Genomic DNA, 23,589 nt, shown 5'->3' with positions numbered 1-23,589 from the left:
CAGAGTAGCGGCAATTTGCTACGCTTGTCGCTATGGTAGCGCAAAAAACACTACTGTAGCAATTTTGCTGCGCTACCATAGCACCATTCAAACATCAATACTGCACATCATAAAATGATGGAGGATTGATGTTCGTGTACTATTTCTGGCATTTTCCACCAAAAGGCAGAGATGCCCGCTACGCTTTTGACACAAAAGCGACCCAGTTCGCTGCGCTTTTGGCACTAAAAAGCGCTATTAGCGCCAAAAAGCGTCAATTTTTCTGCTGCGCTATACTGTAGCAAAGCGGCAAAAAAAGCGCTTCGCTACGCGCAGGCCAAAACTGCAGTAGCGGTTCTGGCGCTTCGCTACCGCTCAAAGTGGCGATTTTCCGCTAGCGCTAACGCTATTCTGGATCCAGAGTAGCGTGTTTCCGCTTCGCTACGCAAAAGCACCGCTTTTTGTAGCAAAGCGTAGCTCTTGCAGTGTTGCTCCGCCTATCACCGCCATCCCTTCCACTAGTTGGTGGATCTGATCCTCCATTGCTGCAGCCTTTTCCCTTCTTGGTCAGACAGTCACGGGAAATATGGCCCTGTACTCCGCATTGGAAACAGAGGCCTTCCCACATCATCCGGGCCTTCTTGGAGTTGTAGAGCCGTCTGTTTAACACCAATAGGTCCATGGCGTTGGGGTCAATCTTCTGTTTGGTTGGCGCTGTTCTGGTCTCTGCTTGGCTCATTGCCGTGTCAAGCTAGCAACCTCATTAACAGTTGTGAATGCGGTGCGGGAAACAATGAGCCCCATCTGGATGTCCCGCTTCAGGCCCTGGTGGTACTGGCTGGTCAGGGTGGGGATTTCCTGTCCCGCTGCGGAAGTGTGCTGGAAGACGGAGTGGGTGTAGTCTGCCACGGATCCAGTCTGCTTCAGCGCTTGGAGGGCTTGTTCTGCCTTTGCCTTCTTTTCCGGGTCAAAATACATGCCCCAGAAGGCCGCCGTGAACTCCATGTAGGTCAGGGTGGGCGGGTCTGCTGCTGCCTGGTCAAGGAATGGGGCGGCCCATATGCCCGCGGGTCCGGTCATGTACAAGGACACAAATAGGATTTGTGTTGCGTTGGTCAGGAACAAGGCCTTGTTCAAGGCCAAATAGATGCTGACCTGGCGGGAAAACGTCTCTGCTGCCGCTCTGCGTTCACCATTAAACTTGTTGGGTTGGGCAACTTTGGGGGCCTTGGTTGCAACTACCTCCGCTCCGGCGGTTGGGGGGGAGAGGGGTGGGTTCTGAATGCGGAGTGCATCCTCCAACTTGGCCTTGGCCTGGCGGTGTTTTTTTTCCTCTTCATCGGCCTTCTTGGTGATGTTGGCCAGTTGTTGAAGAAAAACTGGTTTTATCACTGTGACAAGAACCAGAACTAGAAGATATACAAAGTTAGTCTAATGTAGATAAAAAAGTGAGAGCGTTTTTTGGAAGATGATTTTGAGGCATACCGTGATGAGAGGAAGATTTTGGAGGAAGCAGAACAGAGATACTGAAGAACACTAGATCAAAGAGGGACAAGTAGTAGACACTGTAAAAAAGAAGAAGAAGGTCAATGTGAGGATCTTGAGATTGATGATTAGTTGGTGAATTGATTGATTTTCTCACCAAATTGGAAAGAGACAATTGATGTATTTGAGAGATAGAGAGGGTGCAACAAGAATGATGGAGGACAAGCTTGATGTGAGTTTGAGAAGATTTTGTCGGCAATGAGATTTGATTAAGAGGGATATGAGGAATAGGAGGAAGAGAAGAAGGGATGGAAGGAACCAAAGCAAAAGTGATAACTTGAGAGACTGAATGTTGAGAGGTAGCAAAGGCCAAGCAGAAGGGGCAATGGAGATAGTCGGTCGGAGGTGTGACTGGGGAGAACTGAGGACAAAGTCTGCTGAGGATTGGTGGAGAGTGAGAGAAAGACCGGTCTTTATATTCAAGGAAGAGACCAGCCAACTTGTGGTTTTGAGATACGTGGCATTGAGTGTTTCAGGAATGTAGGAAGAAGTTTCAGGTCGTTTGAGATTGGAAACGCTGGTAGATGAGTTGAACCGAGTGTTGAACCGTTGAGCCAAGCAGGAGAGAGTTTCAGAATGTGTTTTGTCGCTTGGGAGAGCGGGAGATAGACAAGAGGAAGAGCAGAGAGGAACAGGAGTGGAACAGGGAGCAGAGCGGGAAGTCAGAGCAGAGCGCCTGGAGCATTGAGAGCGGAGTGCAGGGAGAATTCCAACAGTTGTTGTTGGTGACAAAATTTATAACTTTCAGGCACAAGAAATAAGAGGACTAAGATGAGTATTGATAAAAACTCAAGGATTGGGGCAGTGAGGATGACTCTCTCACTGGATGCGGCTCAGCGGGGCACGGAGAAATGATGAGGAGAACCGATGATTTGTAAATTGCTTGTTGTATGCTAGGTTTAAATAGACTAACAACAAGTGGCCAAAATGTGGTTAGAAGAAAAAACAAAAGGAAGGTGACTATGAGACAAGTTTCAAGTATTATATCTCAGAGACTAGGTTTGATACACGTATGACAATAGAGATGAACATTTGGTACCTGTTGGGGGGCACCCTGCACCTCTTTTCAGGTACCTCTCACACCCGCCATGCACCCGCGCAGAGGTGCCGGGTGCGGTACTAGGTGCTTGGTTTTGGCTGGAAAGCGGTGCGGTACCCGGGTACCACCCACAAGTACCTTCCACCACCCGGGGGATCAAGGGTCAAGACCTGGTAAATCTATTTTGGCGGGGAGGTCTCCCAGCAACAAGGCTGAAACGCTGCGCTGCGCTAAAAAAAGCGGTCTTTTAGCGCAGTGCAGCGGGGAACCGTTGCGCGGTCAGCCCAAAAAGCGGTAGCGCAGCGCCAGTCCCGCTGCGCTACCGCTGCAAATAGCGGGGCCCCGCTTTTTCCCCAACCCAGAAAGCGGTAGCGCAGCGGGGGGTACTGCTCCGTTCAGTGCCGCGCAGCGCCCACCAAAACAGCTGCGCTCTGCTTTTTTTGGCTGGCAGCGGGGGAGCGCTACGCGGCCAGCTCAAAAAGCGGTAGCGCAGCGATGGTTCCGCTGCGCTACCGCTAAAAGTAGCGGGTACCCGCTTCTTGCCAGACCCAAAAAGCGGTAGCGCAGCAGGGGGGCCGCTTCTTTCAGCGCAGCGCAGCGGCCACCAAAACCGCTGCGCTGCGCTTTTTGAAGCGCAGCGCTTTCACCCTTGCCAGCAAGCTGGACAGATTCAGCTTGCTGGGAGGATTCCTCTTGGCGAGCTGGATACACATGTATCCAGCTTGGCGAGGGGACTCCTCTCCAGCTCACCGGGTGGACCTCCCTTGCCGAGGCTCGCCGCTGAAGGGGGTACCTGGGGTACCTGCAAAAAGTACCGCCGGTACCCTCCAAGCGGTGCCGGGTGCGGTGTGAGGTGTTGATTTTGGAAAAAAAACAAGCAGGTACCCGGGTGCCAACAGGTATCCAAGTCTTGATTGTTCATCTTTATATGACAAAATGTTATCTACTACTCACGGTTCTTAGACTACATGGTGTGATAACTTCTGTACTAACAGTGATTCTGACAATTCTTGAGAATGATATAAAACAAGTTTCAGAGGTGAAAGTACAAGGAATTTGACAGAATTCCAACAGTTGGAGTTTGGCGGCTTTGGAGGCATCCATTGTATAGCTGATACCAAGGGTTAGGTGTGATGTTGGAGCGGGATATTCAAGGTTTCTAAGAGCAGAGTTGGGATATTCAAGGTTTTGGAGGCAGAGCAATCTGGTTTCTGTTGGTCTGTTGGGTTCTTGATCTTTGTCTCCGTGAAGTAGATCCTGCAATATGTTATGGTCTGTTCTGGCGGTAGTTACTTTACTTTACAATATCTGCGGGATTTTTGTAAAGTAACTACCCGCCGTTACTTTTTGTGCCGTTATTGTTAGCAGTAACGCGCGAACAGCGGCATCACACGTAACGTAACAGGCCTCTTTTTTTGAGGCCGTTACCAGTAAAGTAACGCGTTATCCAGCGGATAACGCGTTATTGAGCAATAAAAGGCCAAATTGGCCCTATTTTGGCCTTTTATTGCTTGTTATCTTGCCCAATATCTGTCGCTACGCGCTCAGATATAGTAACAGCCGTCGCAAAAAAAAAACTCTTGGTGTGATATTGATATCACACTGCCGTTACTGGTAACAATAACAATAACGGCCAAAAAATGTTACGTTATCATTACTTTACGTGTTACTGTAGCAATAACTACCCACCGTTGGTTCTGGGGAGAGGAAGGTGGAGTCTGGGGTCTGGGGTTCTGGGGGTTCTGGATCCAAGATGTTAGATTGCAGGATGAGGAAGAGGCTTGGATCTCTAGCCTCTCAAACCTTGAGTATGGTCTGTGACATGTACATGTGAGTCTGCGCTGCGGAGCCCGTGCTACGGCTCATAATACTTCATATTGCTTGCAGAGACAGTCTGACACATGTTTGATCAAGTTGCTAGGTGATTGCCCCTTCATTCAGCTTAAATGCCAATTGGGCACACACAGGTGAGTAAATTGCGGAGAAAATCCAGTTTGTTGTTGAGAAATTTGGGACTTAGAGCATCTCCGCCGCGGGGTGTAAAATTGAGGATGTAAACCGCGCAAATACACTCGCGGGTTTTGATTTTGAAGCTGGTGTGACATGCGGCAGCCACCGCAGGGAAGGTAAATCAGGCTGTAAATCCCCCTGAACCTCGAATTCCCCGGCTTCCCAACTTGTCCCCGGCCACCGGACATCAAAATCTTTGATCATTGCACACCTGTTGAAGAGAACAACTGTGATGGACCGCAAATCAGTAATGGAAAACATCCTCTGATCACAGGCCGAGATCCTTGCGAATACCAGCCAAATCCAGATGGCGGTAGCCGAGGCAGCAAGCGTTTTACTTGCCAAGGACAAGGATGTCAAACCAGCTCCAACTCACGGAGGGTCGATCAAGGGCCGCTCAGCCAACCTAGCTCGCGACTTTGAATCGGGTTATCAGCAGTTGTTCAAAGACTACTTTGCTGAATCACCCACATACCCAGCTGACGTCTTCCGGCGACAATTCCGAATGCAACAGTCTCTCTTCTTGCGAATTGTGCACGATGTCGAAGGACACAATTGTTATTTTGTGCAGAAGAACGATGCACTTGGCAAGCCGGGATTACGGCCAATCCAGAAAATCACTTCTGCCCTCCGCATGCTTGCCTACGGAGGAGCTGCTGACGCTAATGACGAGTATCTTTGAATTGCGGAGAGTACTTCTCTTGAAAGCCTCGATAAGTTCTGCATTGCGATCATTCAGCTCTACTCCAAAGAATATCTCCAATCTCCAACTGAAGAAGACGTCAGACGTATATTAACAATAAACAAGAAGCGTGGCTTTCCCGGAACGCTTGGATCGCTGGATTGCATGCACTGGGAGTGGAAAAACTGCCCAGCAGGATGGAAAGGCATGCACCAAGGCAAGGACAAGGTATGCCCCTCTTTGCTTTTAGATCACAACATGAATTTATTATCAATCAAATTTTGTTTTTATCATCAACTGCAGTTTCCTACCCTTGTCCTTGAGGCTGTTGTATCACAAGATTTGTGGTTCTGGCATGCCTTTTTTGGGCTCCCTGGTTCACACAGCAATATCAATGTGCTTGATATGTCTCCAATTTTCACGAATCTTCTCAATGGTGTTACTCCCAGGTGTTTGTTCACTATCAACGGCAACGAATACAATCAAACATACTTCTTGGCTGATGGGATATACCCGGACTACGCAACAATTGTGAAAACCATTTCTCAGCCGCAAGGGCTGGAACGGAAGGTCAGTCAGATCAATTTTTATCGCTTCAAATCGTTTCTGATGCCTGTTTCTGCATGTAGCACTTTGCAAAGATGCAGGAGGCCTTGCAAAAGGACGTTGAAAGAGCTTTTGGCGTCCTTCAGGCCCGTTTTGCGATTGTGGCGCAGCCGGCAAGAGGTTGGAATAAAGAAAAGCTACGCCGGATAATGAAGACTTGTATCATCCTCCACAACATAATTGTGGAGGATGAAAGGCAATTACCCGAAGATTTCGAGTACAACGACTCCAAAACTAAAGTAGAGCACGCCCAAACGGATTTGGTTGAATTCTCCCAGTTTGTCAACAACTGCATTGCTCTCTGTGACAGCACAGCTCATCAAAAGCTGAAGAACGACCTCATCAAGCACCTTTGGGCAATCAAAGGTCGCTTGGAATAACTTACAATCTTTTCTTATTTTTTAACCACTTTCTTATTATTTTTTTATCACCCAACATTTTCACATCTCACTTGAATGTCTATCCTTTGTAATTTGATTCATATTCAAATCACTTTGAAGATAAGCAAAAACACATGATTCTATTGAGCTTGAGGCCAAGCCTATTTTGAGATAGAACGACCTATTTTGAGAGGGAACAACCTATTTTGAGAGAGAACAACTTCTTTTGAGAGAGAACAACTTCTTTTGAGAGATAACAGACTCATTGGATTCGAGAGAACAACTTATTTTGAGAGAGAACAGACTCATTGGATTCGATCAATCAAGAGGAAGAGGCGGAAAGGAATGATGAACAAAACAATAAGAGAAATTGAGTAACTACAACAAACGGAGTAACTACAATGAGCGAAGTAACTACAACAAGCGGAATCATAATTTTTTTTATTTGTCATCTTCGCTTTCTTCAGTTTCTCCTTCACCTTCTTCTTCTGGTTCAGTTTCTCCCTCCCCCTTGCTATCTTCTTTATCGCTTTCATCCAAAGAATCAATCTGAATTTCGATCTCGTTTTGCTTTGATCTTGATCGAACAGCATGGGTTTTTTCTGCGGCAATCTTCATTTGTGTGATTGTTTTTTTTGGCTTTTGCTTCTGGTTGACTTTATTCGTTTTCCCTTCTTTTTCAGCTTCTTCCCTCTTCTTTTTCTCTTCTTCTTCCTTCTTTGTTTTTTCTTCCTCTTCCTTCCTCTTTTTTTCTTCCTCCTCCTTTTCTTTCTGTTGTTCCTTTCACATTTTATCCATGATCTTGTTTTGTTTCCACTCAAAAAAAGGTTGCCGCGCCTCCGGAATAGTCGTTGGATCAACCATCATTACCACTTCTTCGGCCATTGAGACTAGTGCCTCCTTCTGTTTGGCAAGGATGGAAATCTGGGCCTGTGATTGGGAAGCCAGATCATGTTGCACCTTCACCAAGTCTTGTTTCCACTTGGTGTCCTTCAGCTCCTCGGTGCGAGCTTCTTTTGCTTTTTTGTTTCCAATTGGACGAATAGGTTCCCTGGCATTGGTGGCGGTGGCATCACTTGCAGCCTTGGATTGGGGGACACTGACATCGGAGGGTGGATCGAGCTTCTTGGAATCAGAGAGGAGCTTGCTCTTCTTTTGCTCGAGTTGTTCGCAGTAGCTAATCCATTTCGGCGAGGGTGAAAGCACATGATAGCACTGGAGATGAGTGTAGGTCTTCTTCTCAAGTGCATGATAGAGCTTCAAAGCTGCTGTCAATTGATCAGAGTTGGTGGTCCCGCTTTGGTTGGCTTGAGTGACTTGTTTGAAACAGCCATGGAACTTGTTGGTGGCTTGCTGGATTGCTTGCCATCTATACTTGACGCTGTTGAGTGGGCGATTGTGCTCAGGAATCTACTTCATGTAGTGCTCGCAAACTCAAGCCCAGAAGGTAGTGGCCGTTTGGTTGGTAGAATTGAGAGGATCTTTGCTTATCTCAAGCCAAGAGCGACAGATCTGGACATCCTCATCTTCTTTGTAATTGGGAGCACGGACGACAGGCAATGGTTTCTTGGTATCTTCATTCAACACAGTGGATTTTTTTCAAAACGTTTTTCTTCTTGGTGGGCTTGGGAGCACAAGTGTCAGCCTGTAGGTAACTAACTGTGTCTGGGAGGGTTGTTACTAGCAAGATGATAGTGTAAGATGCCAAAGATGGGCCAATGGGTTTGTGGTAAGACCTGTAAAAGGTTTCACTCTATCAGTAATCTTGACTGATAGGCTTGCTCAATTAAGGCGCATCCAGATCAACACAGGGTGTTAATAGGCATCCAAGGAATAACTCAACTTGGGTTCGTGGTTTTACCTACAGAAAGGTAAGGGTAATCAAGAGTTGAGAGTATTCCTGAATTGAATGATGGGTGAGAATGAAAGCACTGTTTAACTATAGTATGGGTTAAACTTTTCTGTAAATATATTCTGAGGGATAAACAGTCCTAGGGGGCGTGTTTATATAGAGGGGAAAAGAGCAGGAGAGAACATGAGGCGCTTGGAGGCGCTTCAGGACCAGGGGGGAACTGGAAGTGCTCAAGGGAAGCGGATCCTCATGAGGATCAACATTGGAAATGATCAGGGCAGTGTAATGATCAGTACTGATCCTAGATCAGTAGCTGTGCACACTAGCTGATCATAACCAATCAGTGATTCCATTCAGTGCTCTTTGAATTGGATTACATCATGTATTGTTTATGTATTTATATCATAACCAATATATTATGTAAATGGGGACTGAGGCGTAACAGGGATAAATGAGTGATACCTGAAGGCTGCCACGAACCACAATCTCACTTTTTAGCCAAAAATGTCTCCATCACCTGCCCCAGATCCACCACCCCCACCTGCCGTATCCCTCCAGGAGACACCTATTCAGACGGCTATCCAGATAACTGGAACTCTTATCCAATTCCTCAACGATGCAGCCTCAAGCAAAAACCCGACTCAAGTACTCAATCTCAATCAAATTGTCCATGCACTACGAAGCACTCTCGCAATACAGAGAGCCTTAGAGAATATCAAACCCAGCAAAAACAACAAACCGGAAAATCAGACTCTCAAAAAGATACTTGAACAATTGGACCGCATAGAACGACGACCAATCCCAACCACTATCCCCCCGCACTCGACTTGGGCTTTGGTCGCCGCAAACCAACGAAGTGACACAAAAAAAAAGGGGACTCAGCCAAAGGATCCCAAGCTTAAAGCTCCGACAAACAAAGAAATAAACAAATTCAAGACAGCTAGCCTAGTAATCTGCACTCCCCCCGGATTCGCCGAACTTGACTCGTTGTCAGCTACTGAAATCACAACTAATATCAACAAGGCTTTGGCCTTGATCAACACCTCCACCGACTCTGCGCCAATTGAAGTGGCAGGGATTGCGGTCCTGCCTTTGAAAGACCTGAAAATCTACACTCCGTCTTGACCCAAAGCTCAATGGATGCTCAAAAACAAACACAAGTGGACCGAGCTTTTCTGCCCCAGCCTCATAACTTTTCCAAATCAATACCCAGTGCTGCTACACGGTATACCCGCCATTTTTGAACCTACCAACCAAAGCCATTTAGAGGCCCTAGGCACACAAAATCGAATTGATCCAAACTTAATTCAATCGGCGCGCTGGTTAAGCAATCCAGCGGACAAAGGAAAAAAGAACGGATCAATAGTAATACAACTCCTCAATAAAGACATTGCACTCAAGATAGAACGAACTTGCCTCTTCCTCCAAAATGAAATGTATTGAGGAGCTCATTACACACAATCAATACCACAATTTTTCCGCTGCTGGCGGATGGGCCACACAGCAAAGTGGTGCAAAAACAACCCACAATGCAGCAAATGCCATGGAAACCACAACTCGACCAAGTTTAAATCTTCTGCTCCGACTGCACAAACTTGCTGCGTTTGTATTTTGCAAGAACTCATCACCTCCAACAAGACAGTTAACCAACTAGATGAAAAGTTTGCTCATTTGCCGTGGTCTAAGAATTGCCCAACAATGGCACACGATCTCCAAATCTGCAAGAGATGTTGATGGAACACATGATAGCACACTTCTTTCCCACTTTTCTTCCTCCTTCAATTCCTTAATCTAAGCTAGTTTAACCTCAAGCTATAAGTGATGCGGGCACTCTCCCAATACTTAGATTTGTTTTTTTAGCCTGTAGATGCTTTTTTACTTACAAACGGAGGGTATACACTATAGTGCGCAATGTCAAATCAAATCTGCACTTTAAAAAAAAAAAAAAAAAGAGTGATACCTGTCTTGGGGTATTTCACGTGTACAGTAATATTACAATGTATTGTAATCTTACTGTTGCACGTAACTTAACTCTCCTAACAACAGTACATTATGGTAACTGTATTTAACTATGGTTATCTGTAATGTAATGTATAACAGGAGTACATTCTTAAGCTTGTATCTAATGATATACATATGTAATAAAGGTGTAAAAAGGAATGTACTATATGTACCGTGAACAATTGCAGGTACTTGGTACGTGTAAGGTACTGTGACATGTACTCTGTGGCTGACAACAAGCAGGTGTCTTCTTTCCACCATCATTGGACAATGGAGCTACTTTGTCGGCAAGAGGTTCAAGAGATGCAGGCTTGATCTTGTTGCGATTGCGCCGCTTTTTTGATGGTTGACTGGCTGGTCCATCATCATTGATCTTGGCTTCAATCACTGGACCTGCTTCTACTCCAAAAAAATGTGAGAAAAAAAATCAGCTATCTATTGAAGTTGGAAAATAATTTTGAGCTAACCTACTTGTATTTTTCCTTTTTTTAGTTTTATTCTGAGTTGGGGTTGATGGTGGGTTGGGATGAGTGGAGGAAGGCATTGCTTGAGTTGAATGCTTGTTGAGTTGTGTGGTGTGGTGTGGTGTGAGATCGGGGGGTTGAGAGATGGATTGCAAGGTGTAAAATGAGCCTGGAGTTGGTTGATTTTGGCAGAGAGCGGAGGTGTAGTGAGGTGGTAGATCTACCCTTGCAACCTCGATTTCTACTTCCCGGGGAGAGATACCACCTCATTTACTGCCCGGTATGGGGCTTCGACCGGTGCTAGGCCGGCGACAGCGCTGGGAGGGGATGGATGCCTGGTGGCTGCCCTCGTGGATTGGTCCAAAAAAGATGAGTCAAAGGGATTCAAGGTGATAGCGTTGGAAGTGGTTTTGAGTGGTTTCGTCGAGGGTTTGATTCTTGACAGCGGTTTGTTTGAGGGATTCTGGGGATTCTTGATGAAGGTTGGATTCGTCGGAATGCCGGACTTGTGATGATCAATAGACTCTTGATGGCGGATCAGAATGCCATGGCCACCCATCATCCAAGTTCGAGCTGAACTTGGACTCAGGGTGACATGTCACATACATTTCATCACATCATCCGCGCGCGCAAGCGCGCGCAACAAAACCACACAACACAGAGAAGAAGGAAGAAAACAAGAAAAGAACAAACAAGAACAAGAAGAAAAACCCTGAGCCTGACTGAGAGATGAAAGAGAAGAACAGAGCACCAAGAAATGAAAGATCACAGAGCAGCAACAAAAACCATACAAGTGAGAATGGAGGAAAGAAAGGAGGAAACAGGGGATAAAAGGAAAAACAAAGAAAAAAAAACCAACAACAAACCCACAGCAAATGCTGTGTTAGGACCAAGAAAGGTGAAAAAGGATAGGTGAGAGAGGGAATGGAAAAAGGGAATAGGGAAGAGAATTTGAAGGGAGGGGAAGATCTTGAAGTCTTGAAGAAGGTTGAATATTGAGGATCTTGAAGAATGAAGTCTTGATGATCTTGAAATCTTGAGGGTCTTGAGAGTAGAGCTGATCTTGCTGGTGGCGAGGGAACTGCTTCTGACTAGCTGTCAACCAAATGGGCCACCACACCGGGGTGGGGTACTGTTTTTGGTTGCGGGGATGTAAAAGGGGTTTACACCCGCATTTTACACCCCGCGGTGGAGATGCTCTTATGACAAAGTAAGTCCTCTTTTGCCAGTTTTCTGCATTGATTCCCAGGCCCACCAAGCTTTCCTTTGCCTAGATCTGTGGGGTTGTAACTTGTAAGCAATATTAATCCAACCAACAACAAGTTGATGGTAAGGGAGGTCAAGAAGTTGAAGTGGCCTTGCTTCAAAGGCAAGACACACTGGATCCAACAGTTCTCCGCTCGCACATCCTCAACTTGATAGACCAGTCCATTCTCCACCCATTCGGAACTCAGAAGAATAAAAAATCTGGGAATTCCAGTGCAATTGAATCCAATGACAAAGGGGATTCTGAGGAGGAAAACCCTCTGGGGCAAATAAGATTGTATGTCTAACTTGCTCGTTTTTATGCACATTTGTTCAGTTTTTGGTGATTATTTTTCCACAGGCTCGCTCGAGGGGACAAAGCTGATGCCACAATGAACAGATGAAAAAAAATATTGGATTCAGTCACGAAGAAGAAAGATTTTTTCCAGCTTGTGAAGATGAAGGAAATTTCAGTGAGGCAGATATCAACAATGTTAGCAATGAAGGCAAAAACATGCTATACAAGCAAATTGTGCAGGGAAACTTTGGAACTCAACAAACGTTGCGCTGCTGAGCGGGGCCTCCTTCTGGGTGAGCCCATTTTTGGGCCGAGGGCCCGGGCCCGCTCGCCGTCTCAGCCTGTAAAAAAAAGGGGGCAGCCACTCCAGCTGGACCACTCGAAAAACTGCAGAGCTCTCTCGACCAACCATCATGAACTTGCTCGCCAGCGATCCCCCCAGCCGAGTCAGGATACGAACTCATCCTCCACTCCGGCCATTCCAAGCTTGGGTACCATTCAACCCCAACCAGCTCATCTCCTCGCTCAAATCTACCATCCTCAGCCTGCTGGGGGACACTCAGTCGATCCCACTAACTGCTCAAGATATCTTGCTCGAACTTGATGGTATGTCACTCACTCTGCACTATCCTCAACCCATCGATCTTATGTCTGACTCGCTCCAAATCACTTCAAGCCTTTGCCTTCCTCGATCAAAGCCTTTGTTCGCTAATCGACCCTGTGAGTTCACTTGTCCGCTCAGGTTCAGTTTGGAAGCTTAGATGAAGATAAATGTATTAACACACTTTGATTTCCCGAAGACCCATGACTTGATCGAGTAAGGCTTTCCATTTTTTTTTCTTCAGTTTGACTAGTGCTGAGTTTGCTCTTTCCTTTTGTAGTGTCAAGACCGTCTCTCCCATTCCATCTACCTCACAGATGGAGACTAGCAAGAAAAGACGAAGATCGCAAAGCAAAACTCAACTCCCACCCAACACCCCCTCTGAGCGACTACCGCCTCAGCGATGCAAGAGCCAGCCGGCTGAACGTGCAATAAAACCACTCAACCAATCCAAACTGACTCATCAGCCCAAAGCAGCCAACCCTTCTAAGATTCAAACCTCGTCCACGTCGCCATCCGATCAAAAAACCAATGCCAAGAGTGACAACCTTCCAACAGATCGACCTGTACCACCAGGACAAGGGAAACCCTCCACCAAGGCCCGGAATCAGCGAAAAAAAATCAGAAGGATGAGAGAACGCGAGAGGAAGCTATCGGCCATTGGAAGTCTAGCGCAAGGCCAATGTGATCAAACCAGCAAACCTCAATCCCAACCGCTTCAGCTGATCAAGGGGGGGCGTAATAACGAAGGAGCCAAGACCAACAACTCTTCAGTCAGGAAGGATGGATCCAGTCAGGGTAGCACTAGTCAGACAAGCAGTCAGCTAGACGAATCCAGCTCTGATTCTTCGCCCGAATCTAGTTCCGATTCCTCCACCGAATCCAGCTCTGATTCTTCGACCTCCTCATCCGAGTCTGACTCCGAACCTGGCACATCCGTCCCCAAGTCAACTCTATCCGAAGCATCATCCCACCCATCCGAACTACCCTCCAAGCGGTCATGCATACAAACAGTAACGGCTGCGAGCACCCAAACTGCAGCCCCGGTCACTCAAACCTCCAGACTAATCACCCAAAAAACGGTTCCAATCATCTCCAATCCCCAACTCACCATGCTCTCCCTGTCCAACAAGAACAAACGAAAGAACCTCAAGCGCAAGTCCTGTCCCGAGCAGCTGGCTCAACCCAGCAAGATCGTATTTGAATCTAACGTATCTGGAAACCATTTGAGGAGCCCAGTGAAGAACCCAGTGAAGAACCCAGTGAAGAGCCCTTGTTTTACGCCCCCATCTCCTAATTACGGGACAGCTTCCGCCTCTCCCAGTCTCGTAAAGGCCAGTTTACCCCAGAGAGAAGATGTCTCCCATGATTATTTGGCGTTCGATGAGGACGAGGAGCAAGAGTTTGTTGACTATTCCATCACCCATGCCACTCGCTCTCATGGACCACCCCCCTCAGCCCGACACGCCGATTTAATCCCATCCAACATACTGATCACCTCGATCAACCTGCTCGATCCCTACTGGACACCCGGCCAAATCGGTAACACGTATAGTTATTTCGACAGCACACTTCCACAGACGACCAGCAAAAAGACGCGAAAGAACCGCAAGAAATCACTCAAACGCCGCCGCCGACTGGCGGCCAAGACCCGGCTTTTGCAACAAGGACAACATGAAGGCAGGGTGGAAGAGGAGGAGGATGAAGACGAAGGGTCAGATGGATCAGAGTTTGATCAGGAGATTCAGAGGGACATCGAAAACGCTTACGCAGAATTCATCGGCTCCGGTGGCCACAGCTCCCGCCTCAACGAATCCGATCAACAAGGGGGCACATTCCTTACAACCCTCAACCAAAAATGGGACCAACTTGAGAAAGTTGACAGGAAGACTGCCGTCCTGGGGTCCCAAATAGCCATTCGAGTCAGTATTATTTTTTTCTTGATTATCTCAGTGAAAAAAAGCTGACTAAAATCATTATCCCCTTGTCTTATTATTCAGACGATTGAAATTTCAGTGGAGAGCTTTACGCCGGAACCGATGACGTATTATGGTACATTGATCGGCACTAACGAGGCTCATCTAGCTCTGAAGCTTGACCCGGGATGCATACCCGCTGCGCAGGCGACGTTGGAGACGAGTGAGTATGATCTCGACGGGTCTGCATTCGATGACCAAGGGTGGGAGCCTGGTGAAGAGGAGGGGCACGAGGAGCGGATGGTGGACGTCAAGGAGGCTCTCAGAGCACATCAGAGAAACGCTCTTGCTCTTGATGTCTGGGGCGGCTCACGCGATGTCCGTGACTGGGAGTGGAACACTATCATCGATGCTCGAAAGCTCTAAAACTGTTCATCGGAGCTTTCTTCTACGACATCTGGTCAGACGTACTACGTCGGGTTCAATGTTAGGTCTCCCCCCATTTCCCTTGATCTTTTCCTCTCCGACTGTTAGCTATATTACCTCCAATATTAGAACGATTAGTATTGGATATAGTAGTCTCGACCTCTTCCTTCCACAAATCAGTCAAGTCTTTCAACTTTTCTTGAGTTTTGTTAATTTATATGAACATTTTCCAAGGAACCACCACTCCTGAAGGAAAACCTGTCCCTTGGCTTCCTCTATCCAAAACTATGTTTTCTGGCCAAGGCGTAAAATCCAATGCTCTCAATCACATATCATTAATCTTGTGTTCTTTAGGATTGTTTGATGGCAGTTTTGGATTTCATCCCTAATAACTTGGAAAGTGGATTGCACTCATGGTAAACCAGAGAAACACTCTTACTCATGATGTCTGGGGTAGCTCACACCATATCTGTGATTGTAAATTTGCCCATTTATGACATACAATGGAGGACTTCCTATTGGCATTTAGAGAGCTCTAGATGCCCCTCTAACTGCTAAATTAAGACATCTACCAAATCAACAATTAGTGCAAATGAAAGTCATGAGCTATAGGGTTAGGAAAACATTTTCCCTTCTACCAAAAATTAAAGAGTATGGGTGTGTAAATTGAGATCTGGGAGGCTCCCAGACTCAACAGGAAGTCCTCCAATAATGGTGTCCAATATTCATACAAACATTTTTATTGATTCACAATCACTCAAACCCACCACTCTTCAAGGAAAACATGTTCCTGGCTTAGGGAATAACCATTTGGACCCGGGTACGGTTGGCACCCGGGTACCGGGTGAGTTTTTTTCCCAAAGCAGGGACCAAGTACCGGACCCGGCACCGCCTGGCGGGTACCAGCGGTACTTTGTGCCTTTTTTCACATACCTGGCGTACGGGACTGGGGACACCAATTCCCCAAAGTCCAGCTTGCCAAGAGGTATGTCTCTTGCCGAGCTGGTCAAGTCCAGCTCGCCTAGATGAACACACACCTCTCTGCGGACTGGGCTTTGACCAGCTCACCGGGAAGAACACCCTCGGCGAGCTGGTGTAAAAATTTAGCCCGCCAGGAGGTGTGTATTCCTCTCGGCGAGCTGGACTTTGACCAGCTCTCCAAGAGACACACCCCTTGGCGAGATGGATTTCTCGCCGAGAGGTGTAGATTTCTCTCGCCGAGCTGGTCAAAGCGCGAGGAGGGTTTACAGATCTTCGTGTGAGAAATCTTCCTGAGCCGATAGACATACTCGTACATGACCGGCTGATTGCATCAAGCGGGACGAACTGGATTTACAAATCAGCGCGAGCAATAGTGGCCGACGGTGCGACTGGGCCAGCTGAGTACTTGAGGTCGGCACATCGGCCGATGGGCTGGAGCCATCTGACATGTCTCTTGGACATTTGCATATTTGCAGCGGTTTTTCAATAATGCTCACCGGCTCATATCTTTCACCCAGCACCCGAACCAAGTGGAATCCATCATGGCGGAAGGCGGTCAAAACATGCCAGTTGACGGAAAGGATAATTGGGATTCACGGCAAACATCCCGCGCAATGGTAAGTACTAAGCTGAAAAATCAACCTTAGGCGTCATCAAGGTTAGATGAAAACGACAAACCCAGCCACCAATTCTGAATGTCAAGCTATAAAATGTCCTCCAAAGTCCCATCTATGGATGTTTCCCTACCCATTGACGAGCGACATCACCTCAAAACCGTCTCACAAGTCGAAAAGCCAGATCAACCTTGGCTCACAAGGAAATCAAGCTGTCCTTTCCACCAGCATACGTTACAGCTCCTACCATGGTTCAAAACAGGTATCTGATGGGGCTTAACTACAGCCTTCCGCTTATGGTTGTTTTCCTCCTCGGCGTAATCTCACCGTTTCGTTCCGCGGACGCTTACCTTATTACCTCACCAGCGACAAATGACTTTTGGTAGTTGAGTATCCAAATATAAGTTATATTTTTCAATCAGTCTTGAAACTAAGAGAACGACTCTTTACTAGCATGGGGAACAAGAAGTCATTGACATGGTCAAGCGTTAATTCTGATCCCGCGACTTTCTCCGTTGCAATAACGAACCAGGATCCCAGGTAAGTCGCCGCTGAGCTTGACGTTCACTACTCTGGTGGAACTGTGTCTAAAATCCTTACTTGCTTCAGTACATACCCCACTGCACTGAGCACCCTCGTCGTGAAAGGCTTACCAAAAAGATTGGGCAGATACGATATACCTCCTTCGGCCATTAAAGGACTCAAGGAAGGCAGTGGTTACCAAATCAACATAATGAGTCCAGTCAGTAAATCGATTCACTGGAATTAGATCGAGCACTTATCCGATCGTCATGGCTAAAGCATCCTCTCTACAATTCTTTTGCATGACAGGAAGGTGGAGCTATCCTAGCTCAAAGTCCTACTTTCACAATTTCCCGCGAGGATGATGAGTCTGGCGACGGCGGGGCAGATGATGACGAGGCCCAGGTATTCAACTATGCGGATCATCAGGAGGAAGCCCGGACTACGACCATTCACCATCACCACGGTGCCCTCAAGGCAAATAAGGGGAAAGACAACATGTATAGATATCGAAGACTCGGGAAGACTCATCCGAAAAGTCACAGACACAATCAAGCGAGGCCTTACCGCTCCCGTCAAAGGTTCCAGAAAGCCAAGGCCAAATCAAACACCCTTTACAATTCAATCCCAAAGTTTGATCACTCTAGAGGCGCTTGTTCGCGCAGCCCACGCAACCCTCGGGTTGCAAAGGTCGTAAGAATTTGAGCTAATCCTCAGCTTAAGCTCAAAATGCTCTTCTTGTTTATTCCTCAATCGCTTATGTAATAGCTTCAATCTTTGTAACTGTTTTAATTCCGTCAACCCTCTTCGATGCTCAATGCATATAGTGCTGTGATTGTGATCCAAAGAAAGCTTCCGGCGGGCCCGATTTCGGAAGCCAAACACTCTCGCACTTGGTCTAGTTTATTTTGCTTGATACAAAAGTATGCAAGTTCACAACAATTACGAGGGTACTGCAGAATAGAGCAACGCCTTGGTGCTCCGGGCTGAAAGTCTTTGCTTGAAATTTGGAATCACAAAATGATTTACTTTGATCCCGAAAGACAAGCCAGGGCTAAACGACTATACAAATCCTAACTTAACTAAGTCCCTCTGATTGGGGAGGGGGGATGCTGTCCCGCAGGGATCCTCTGATGCCTCCCTTTCGCGGGAGGGGCGCTTCGCCCCAGGCTGCACCAGGCCCTCCAAAAAGAGGGACTTGTGTTAAGTTAGATACAAATCAGGGTCTCAGAGTCATTGCATATGCAATTTTTGAGGTGGAGATATGATACATAAGACTCTGTTTGTTAAAGGGGCTTATCTTTTGTAAGTAAACTTATGATGTTTTACTTACAAAAGTCTAAAAAAATGATGTTTCATAATTGTGTAATTGTACCAACAATGGGTCGCTACATTACGCTACATTATCTGGGTGTTCCAGTAGTGTAATTATACAAATGAGTGCCCCGCTACTTCATTGCTACCCGTAGTGGGGAATTTACATCTTGAGCCGTAGCGTAATGCCAGGGATAATTTTTGCCCCCAGAAATCCGGTAGTGTAGCGTGTTTTTGCCCTGGGTAACGGGTCCACACATTTTCCATGGCTTTCAGCCCAAAAGAAGGACCCGGCGCCTGGCTAGTGCCGGCGGTGTACTCACGGGTGCCGGCGGAGTACTGGCGGGTGCCATCAGAGCGAGCTTAACCAAGCCTCTCTGGAGGAGAGCCCCGCAGGGTCTCTGTCTCACAGAGAGGCTTGCCCCCAAGTGGCGAATTCTGGCGTGAGAGCTGACAGACCGTAGTCCTGGCCAGCACCCAAATTCCACTAAATCAATACCTACACATTTTTCACGCAACATACGGGGTCATGAGTAGCACGGCCTTGTAGCCTGGCTGCTTGCGCAGCCAGCCATCCATCCATCATCTATCCATCCCCCCAGAGCAGTGCTAGACATCCTTTCAAAAAACACAATGAGCTGTTTTCCAAAAGTCAAACTCTTGTTTTTTTTCACTCCTGTACACTCCACTATCCAATAAACTTGCTGTATCCTACCTGTACTGTTACAAAAACATAGTACAGAAGCCACCATAACTGTACACTTTGGCATGTGTATTTAGCTCTTATGTACTTGCCTCGCATGTACAAAGGTACAGACAATCCAAGAATCTTGGTAAGATGATGTTACAAGCTTTGTAACTTCAAGACCGTTTGAGTTAATGTCATGTGATCTATGTAGGATTTAAGGCGAGATGCAGGCCTTTAATCTGGCACCAGGGCGGCCTGATTGGCCCGCAGGAGGCAAATTTAGTGTGGTGTTGAAGTTTGACACCAGCCAAATGGTTGGAGGTGGTCCTCAGCGCTCACACCAAATTTCCCCGCTTACTTCCAAGTCCCTCCTTCGGAGGCTCGCGCTTCGCGCGAGGGGCGCCAGCCTGCCAACTCAGACGGGAGGACTGACTAAGCTCGCCATCAGAGTACTGGCTGGTGCCAGCGGAGTACAGGCGGGTAGTAGGTACCACCCAGTTTATTACCTTTGCCTGGTAGACAAGATTTCACACCCAGCACCGTATCCGGCACTGTCTGGCAGGTGTGAAGTGGGTACCCACCCAGGGTCCACAGAGAGATTCTCTATCCGGGGGGGAAACATGCCTTTTGGGCCCTGGTCATGCCCCTGATAGCTTAGTTGCAGTTAAACTGTAGTAAAGAAATTTGTGGATAATGTAGTGCATAAAAATTATGTGTAAAGTAGCGGTAGCGACCAAAAATTTGCTACTTTATCATTACGCTACCGCTACGGGTAGCGTAGTCACCCATTGTTGATTGTACAATGCTTTTAAGAGCATTTGCATTTGTTAGGTTTGTACACGACGGACGCAAAACTCCAAAGTATCTCCAAAAGTATTTTGGAGAGCCTCCAAAGTACCCGCCAGCAGCAGCGGATGGTTGGCACTTGGTCAAAATATCTGACAAAGTTCCTCCAAAGTAAGATTTCAATGGAACTTCAAATGTCCTTTGGAGATCCTTTGGAGGAAAACCTTCCTCCAAAGACTCTCCAAAGGACATTTGAAGATCCTTTGGCAGGCCTTTGGAAAAACTTTGAAGAATTGCTACTTCAAAGCCCCTTTGAATGGCAAATTCAAAGAGGCTTCAAAAGCATTTGAACTGGCCTTCAAAGGCACTCGGAAGATTCTTCAAAGGCCATTCAAAGTGTGCGTTCTGTTGGGCTCCCCAGATTGGCTCCCCCAATCGGGCTCCTCTGATTGGGCTCCCCCAAATGGGCTCCTCTGATTGGGAGCCTCTGATTGGGCTCCCCCAATCGGGCTTGATTGGACAGAATGCTCCGGGATTGGGCGGGCCCTTGGGCCCGCCCCTCACAATTGCTTGGGATATTGCTGCGTGTATTTCTTGTTTGGCTAATATGTGGCTGTACATACATGTAGAGAGAGCAGAGACAGAAGGGGGGGAGAGAGAAAGAAGGGGGAAAGAGAAAGAAGAGGGAAAGGGATAGGGTTTTAGTTGGGAGGTAATACAACTTCCGGGGGGGGGGGGGGGTGGATTTTGAGCAATGGAGGCCACACACTCCATGATTTGTTCTTTGGAAGGGGGCTCTTGGTTCTTGGCCAGTTGGTCGTCGACATCGCGGACGGTCTTCTTACAGTCCCAGAGTTGTTGGTCAAGCTCCAAGATGATCTTAGAGTACGCCACACCGTATGCGGGTGACTTCTTCCTGATTCTGACTAGGTCCTCGTTGATATTGTCCCAGAAGGATATTTGCTTCTGGGTTGATTATTGATGTTGGGTGTTTTGGTTATGGTTGGCCATGAAGCGCAGGTAGCACAAGCGGATCTTGGCGCCGGCAGGAACCTTCTTATGAATGAATTCCTTGTTTGCCTTTTTGAAATCGGGGTGGAATGTTGAGTAAACGTGCGCAATGAGGGAATAGAGGTTGGGTACCTTGGAGGGTGTCCCCCCCATGAGACCAACCTTGATGAGCAGAGCTGTTTTTTCTTGCTTCACGTACTCGGTAAAAAGAGCTTTAAATTTGGGGCCATCGTGCCCCAAAGGCGGTAAGTGTGCGGCGCGGAATTCTGCCGATGCACTCTTGATTGCACCCTATTGAGAGATAGGTGAGAAAATGTACTGCGATGTACTGAGAGAGAGACTTACAATGGCTTTATAGACTGGGGTCTCATTGACACGCAACCGAGTTGCGGCGCGGCTGCCGTAAGATTGAAGGTCCTCATTGAGTAACACTTGTTGGATGGTCTTGCAGAGATGGGTCTTGAAGAGGTTGCTGAACTCAAAGGGGGAAGCGGTTTTGTCCGGAATAGTGATTGAGCCAACAGATGTCAAGCGCGGATTGAGGCCGTTATGGAGGGCCAATAGGAGTATGGCCATGTTGCGGGCTTCTGGAGTCATCTGGAAAATTGAGAGGCTTCAACAAAAACTACCTGACCCGAGTAAGAAGGTTGATCACTCACCTGAAATAGGGGCTGGGCCCATTCCATCAGCTCTGGACTGAGCAAAAAGGTGCCCTCAATGGCTTGTAGGGCCACCTGCATCTCCTCAAGGTCTTCGGGCGAAAGGGCCGCAGACCCTCCGGCACTTGATTGCAAGGATCGACTCAGTTGCCTCGAGTTGGCGCTGCTTGGGGACCACGCTTGATGGGGTTTGGGTGGTAACGGATTCATGGCGTAAGGGGACGCCGGCGCGCCAGTTCGGGCCACTGTGGGCGTGCATTGGGGTCCTGCCTTTCTTGGTTGGTTGTGCACATCTGGGGGGTTGGAACCTGACAGGCTTTCAGCTGAAGGTGAGGGGGTTGGAGATGAGATGGGGGAAGGAGTGAGTGAGTGAGTGGAAGAATACTCACCAGGAGGATGATTGGGCCCTCTGAGGGAAAGGGAGTTGTTTCCGACAGAGGAGGCGGGTTGCTTCCAAATGGGGGGGCTGGGTGTCCGGAGAGGTTGTTACTGGGGATGAGGCGTGGGCCATGTCCGGGGGTTAAGCTGTAGTCTTGTTGGGTGCCCAAAGGGTCGTAATTACCTTGAAACTCGTCCAAGGATTGCTGCCCACCAAGGGGCTGCAACACTGGTGTTGCCTGCGACATCAAAAGCGGTTGCGCCAAAGTGTTTGGGTGGGCCATCAGATTTGGTTGCACAATTGATTGCGCCATTGGGAAGACTAGTGTGGGCGAGGGTGAGGGCTGGGATGGTGTTGGTGCCGTGGAGTCTGAGGGGCGTTGTGGAGTCCGATCAAGTTTGAGTGGCGGTGATGGGTCCCCTGGTGACGTGGCAGTGTTTGGACTCCTTGAGTCTGATGGAGTCGGGGTTTCATGGCGGCGCTGCGCTGCGGACTTCGCGGCTAAGAGGGGCGGATTGTAAAGTCCAGGGGCTTCCCTTTCTTATAAAAGCAAGCTCTGTCTGAATTATGATAAAATAAAATTTTCAAAGCACACATTCATAAAATATAGGCACACAAAGCACACTTTCATAAAATAAAGGCACACATTCAAAATAAAGGCACTCATTCCTCCCATTTCCCCAAATGAATACCGTATATCATTTCCCCCATTTCCGCTATTAAATTTGCATATAAGGAAAGCTTTCTTGGGAATATCCTAGCTCTGTTTTTGCCATGCTACCACAAAGTCCCTGGGGTCGGCCCACAGCCCCCCCAAACATTCACGCTGGTAAGCAGGGTTGGGTCTGATTGCACCAATTGGGTGAACTTGCTGATATTTTCTGGTTTATGATCAGGTTTTGAGCATCACATGTATCCTGATGGTACATACAGATACAGATGCATTATGTGTAAATCAAAATGGGCCAAGGAGGAAAATATTCCATTACATCTTAAAGCCTCCACACATATAAGAAAGTTCAATGAAGTACAGGCTTTCCGTAATCAGATGGCACATTCTTCACAAATTTCACAACAACCTGCCTCATCAATACTGCACACTTGGACCCAGGACCCCCCCGAGCTGCATGTTGACATTGGTCCAGATGTTCTGCCTCCACCTCTGCCTGAGGGCTCTCCACCTGGCCATTCCCAAAGGGTGGAGGTGGATATGGATAATTCAGTTGGTTTTGGTTTTGGATTGGATGCAAGACATGAAGTTGTTTGTGGACCCCAAGAAATGGAACGCTGGGTCAACAATGCATTGGCGGCTGGATTGATGGATGAAGAGGTTTTATTCCCTAGTCAAGATGCACCTCTCCCTGATCATCAATTTGCAGAAGCATGCAAAAATTCCTCTTGATTCCCTTTCAGATCCAAGGAGGTAAGCTGTCTATTTCACAGCTATGTCTCATCATCATCAATAGATAATGGCTGATTTTTTGCTTGGCATGGCCATATATATCAATACATTTCACCAGTATGCAGTATCTGCTCTCATGCTTGGGCACCTTCATAATTGATTGTCACGGACAATGTACAATCAGATACG

The 23,589-nt window shown here is 47.4% G+C and overlaps 2 protein-coding genes across 2 annotated transcripts; both read left to right on the top strand.

Annotated features, from left to right (window-relative positions):
* Positions 1-12,514: 12,514 nt before the first annotated feature.
* Positions 12,515-15,044, top strand: PtA15_15A476 (uncharacterized protein; the record flags this gene model as incomplete). Its single annotated transcript, XM_053163684.1, has 5 exons — positions 12,515-12,707; positions 12,778-12,821; positions 12,902-12,918; positions 12,983-14,624; positions 14,703-15,044. The coding sequence occupies 5 exons, from the start codon at positions 12,515-12,517 to the stop codon at positions 15,042-15,044; spliced, it is 2,238 nt and encodes a 745-aa protein (XP_053027635.1).
* A 1,523-nt stretch (positions 15,045-16,567) lies between these two features.
* Positions 16,568-17,866, top strand: PtA15_15A475 (uncharacterized protein; the record flags this gene model as incomplete). The annotated part of the gene is made up of 4 exons (XM_053163683.1): positions 16,568-16,642; positions 17,172-17,179; positions 17,249-17,381; positions 17,471-17,866. 4 exons carry the CDS (start codon positions 16,568-16,570, stop codon positions 17,864-17,866), a joined length of 612 nt encoding a protein of 203 aa, XP_053027634.1.
* Positions 17,867-23,589: the final 5,723 nt, after the last annotated feature.

This window comes from Puccinia triticina, chromosome 15A (genome assembly GCF_026914185.1).
Source record: "Puccinia triticina chromosome 15A, complete sequence".
NCBI lineage: Eukaryota > Fungi > Basidiomycota > Pucciniomycetes > Pucciniales > Pucciniaceae > Puccinia > Puccinia triticina.
This window is presented reverse-complemented; position numbering and strand designations above follow the sequence as displayed.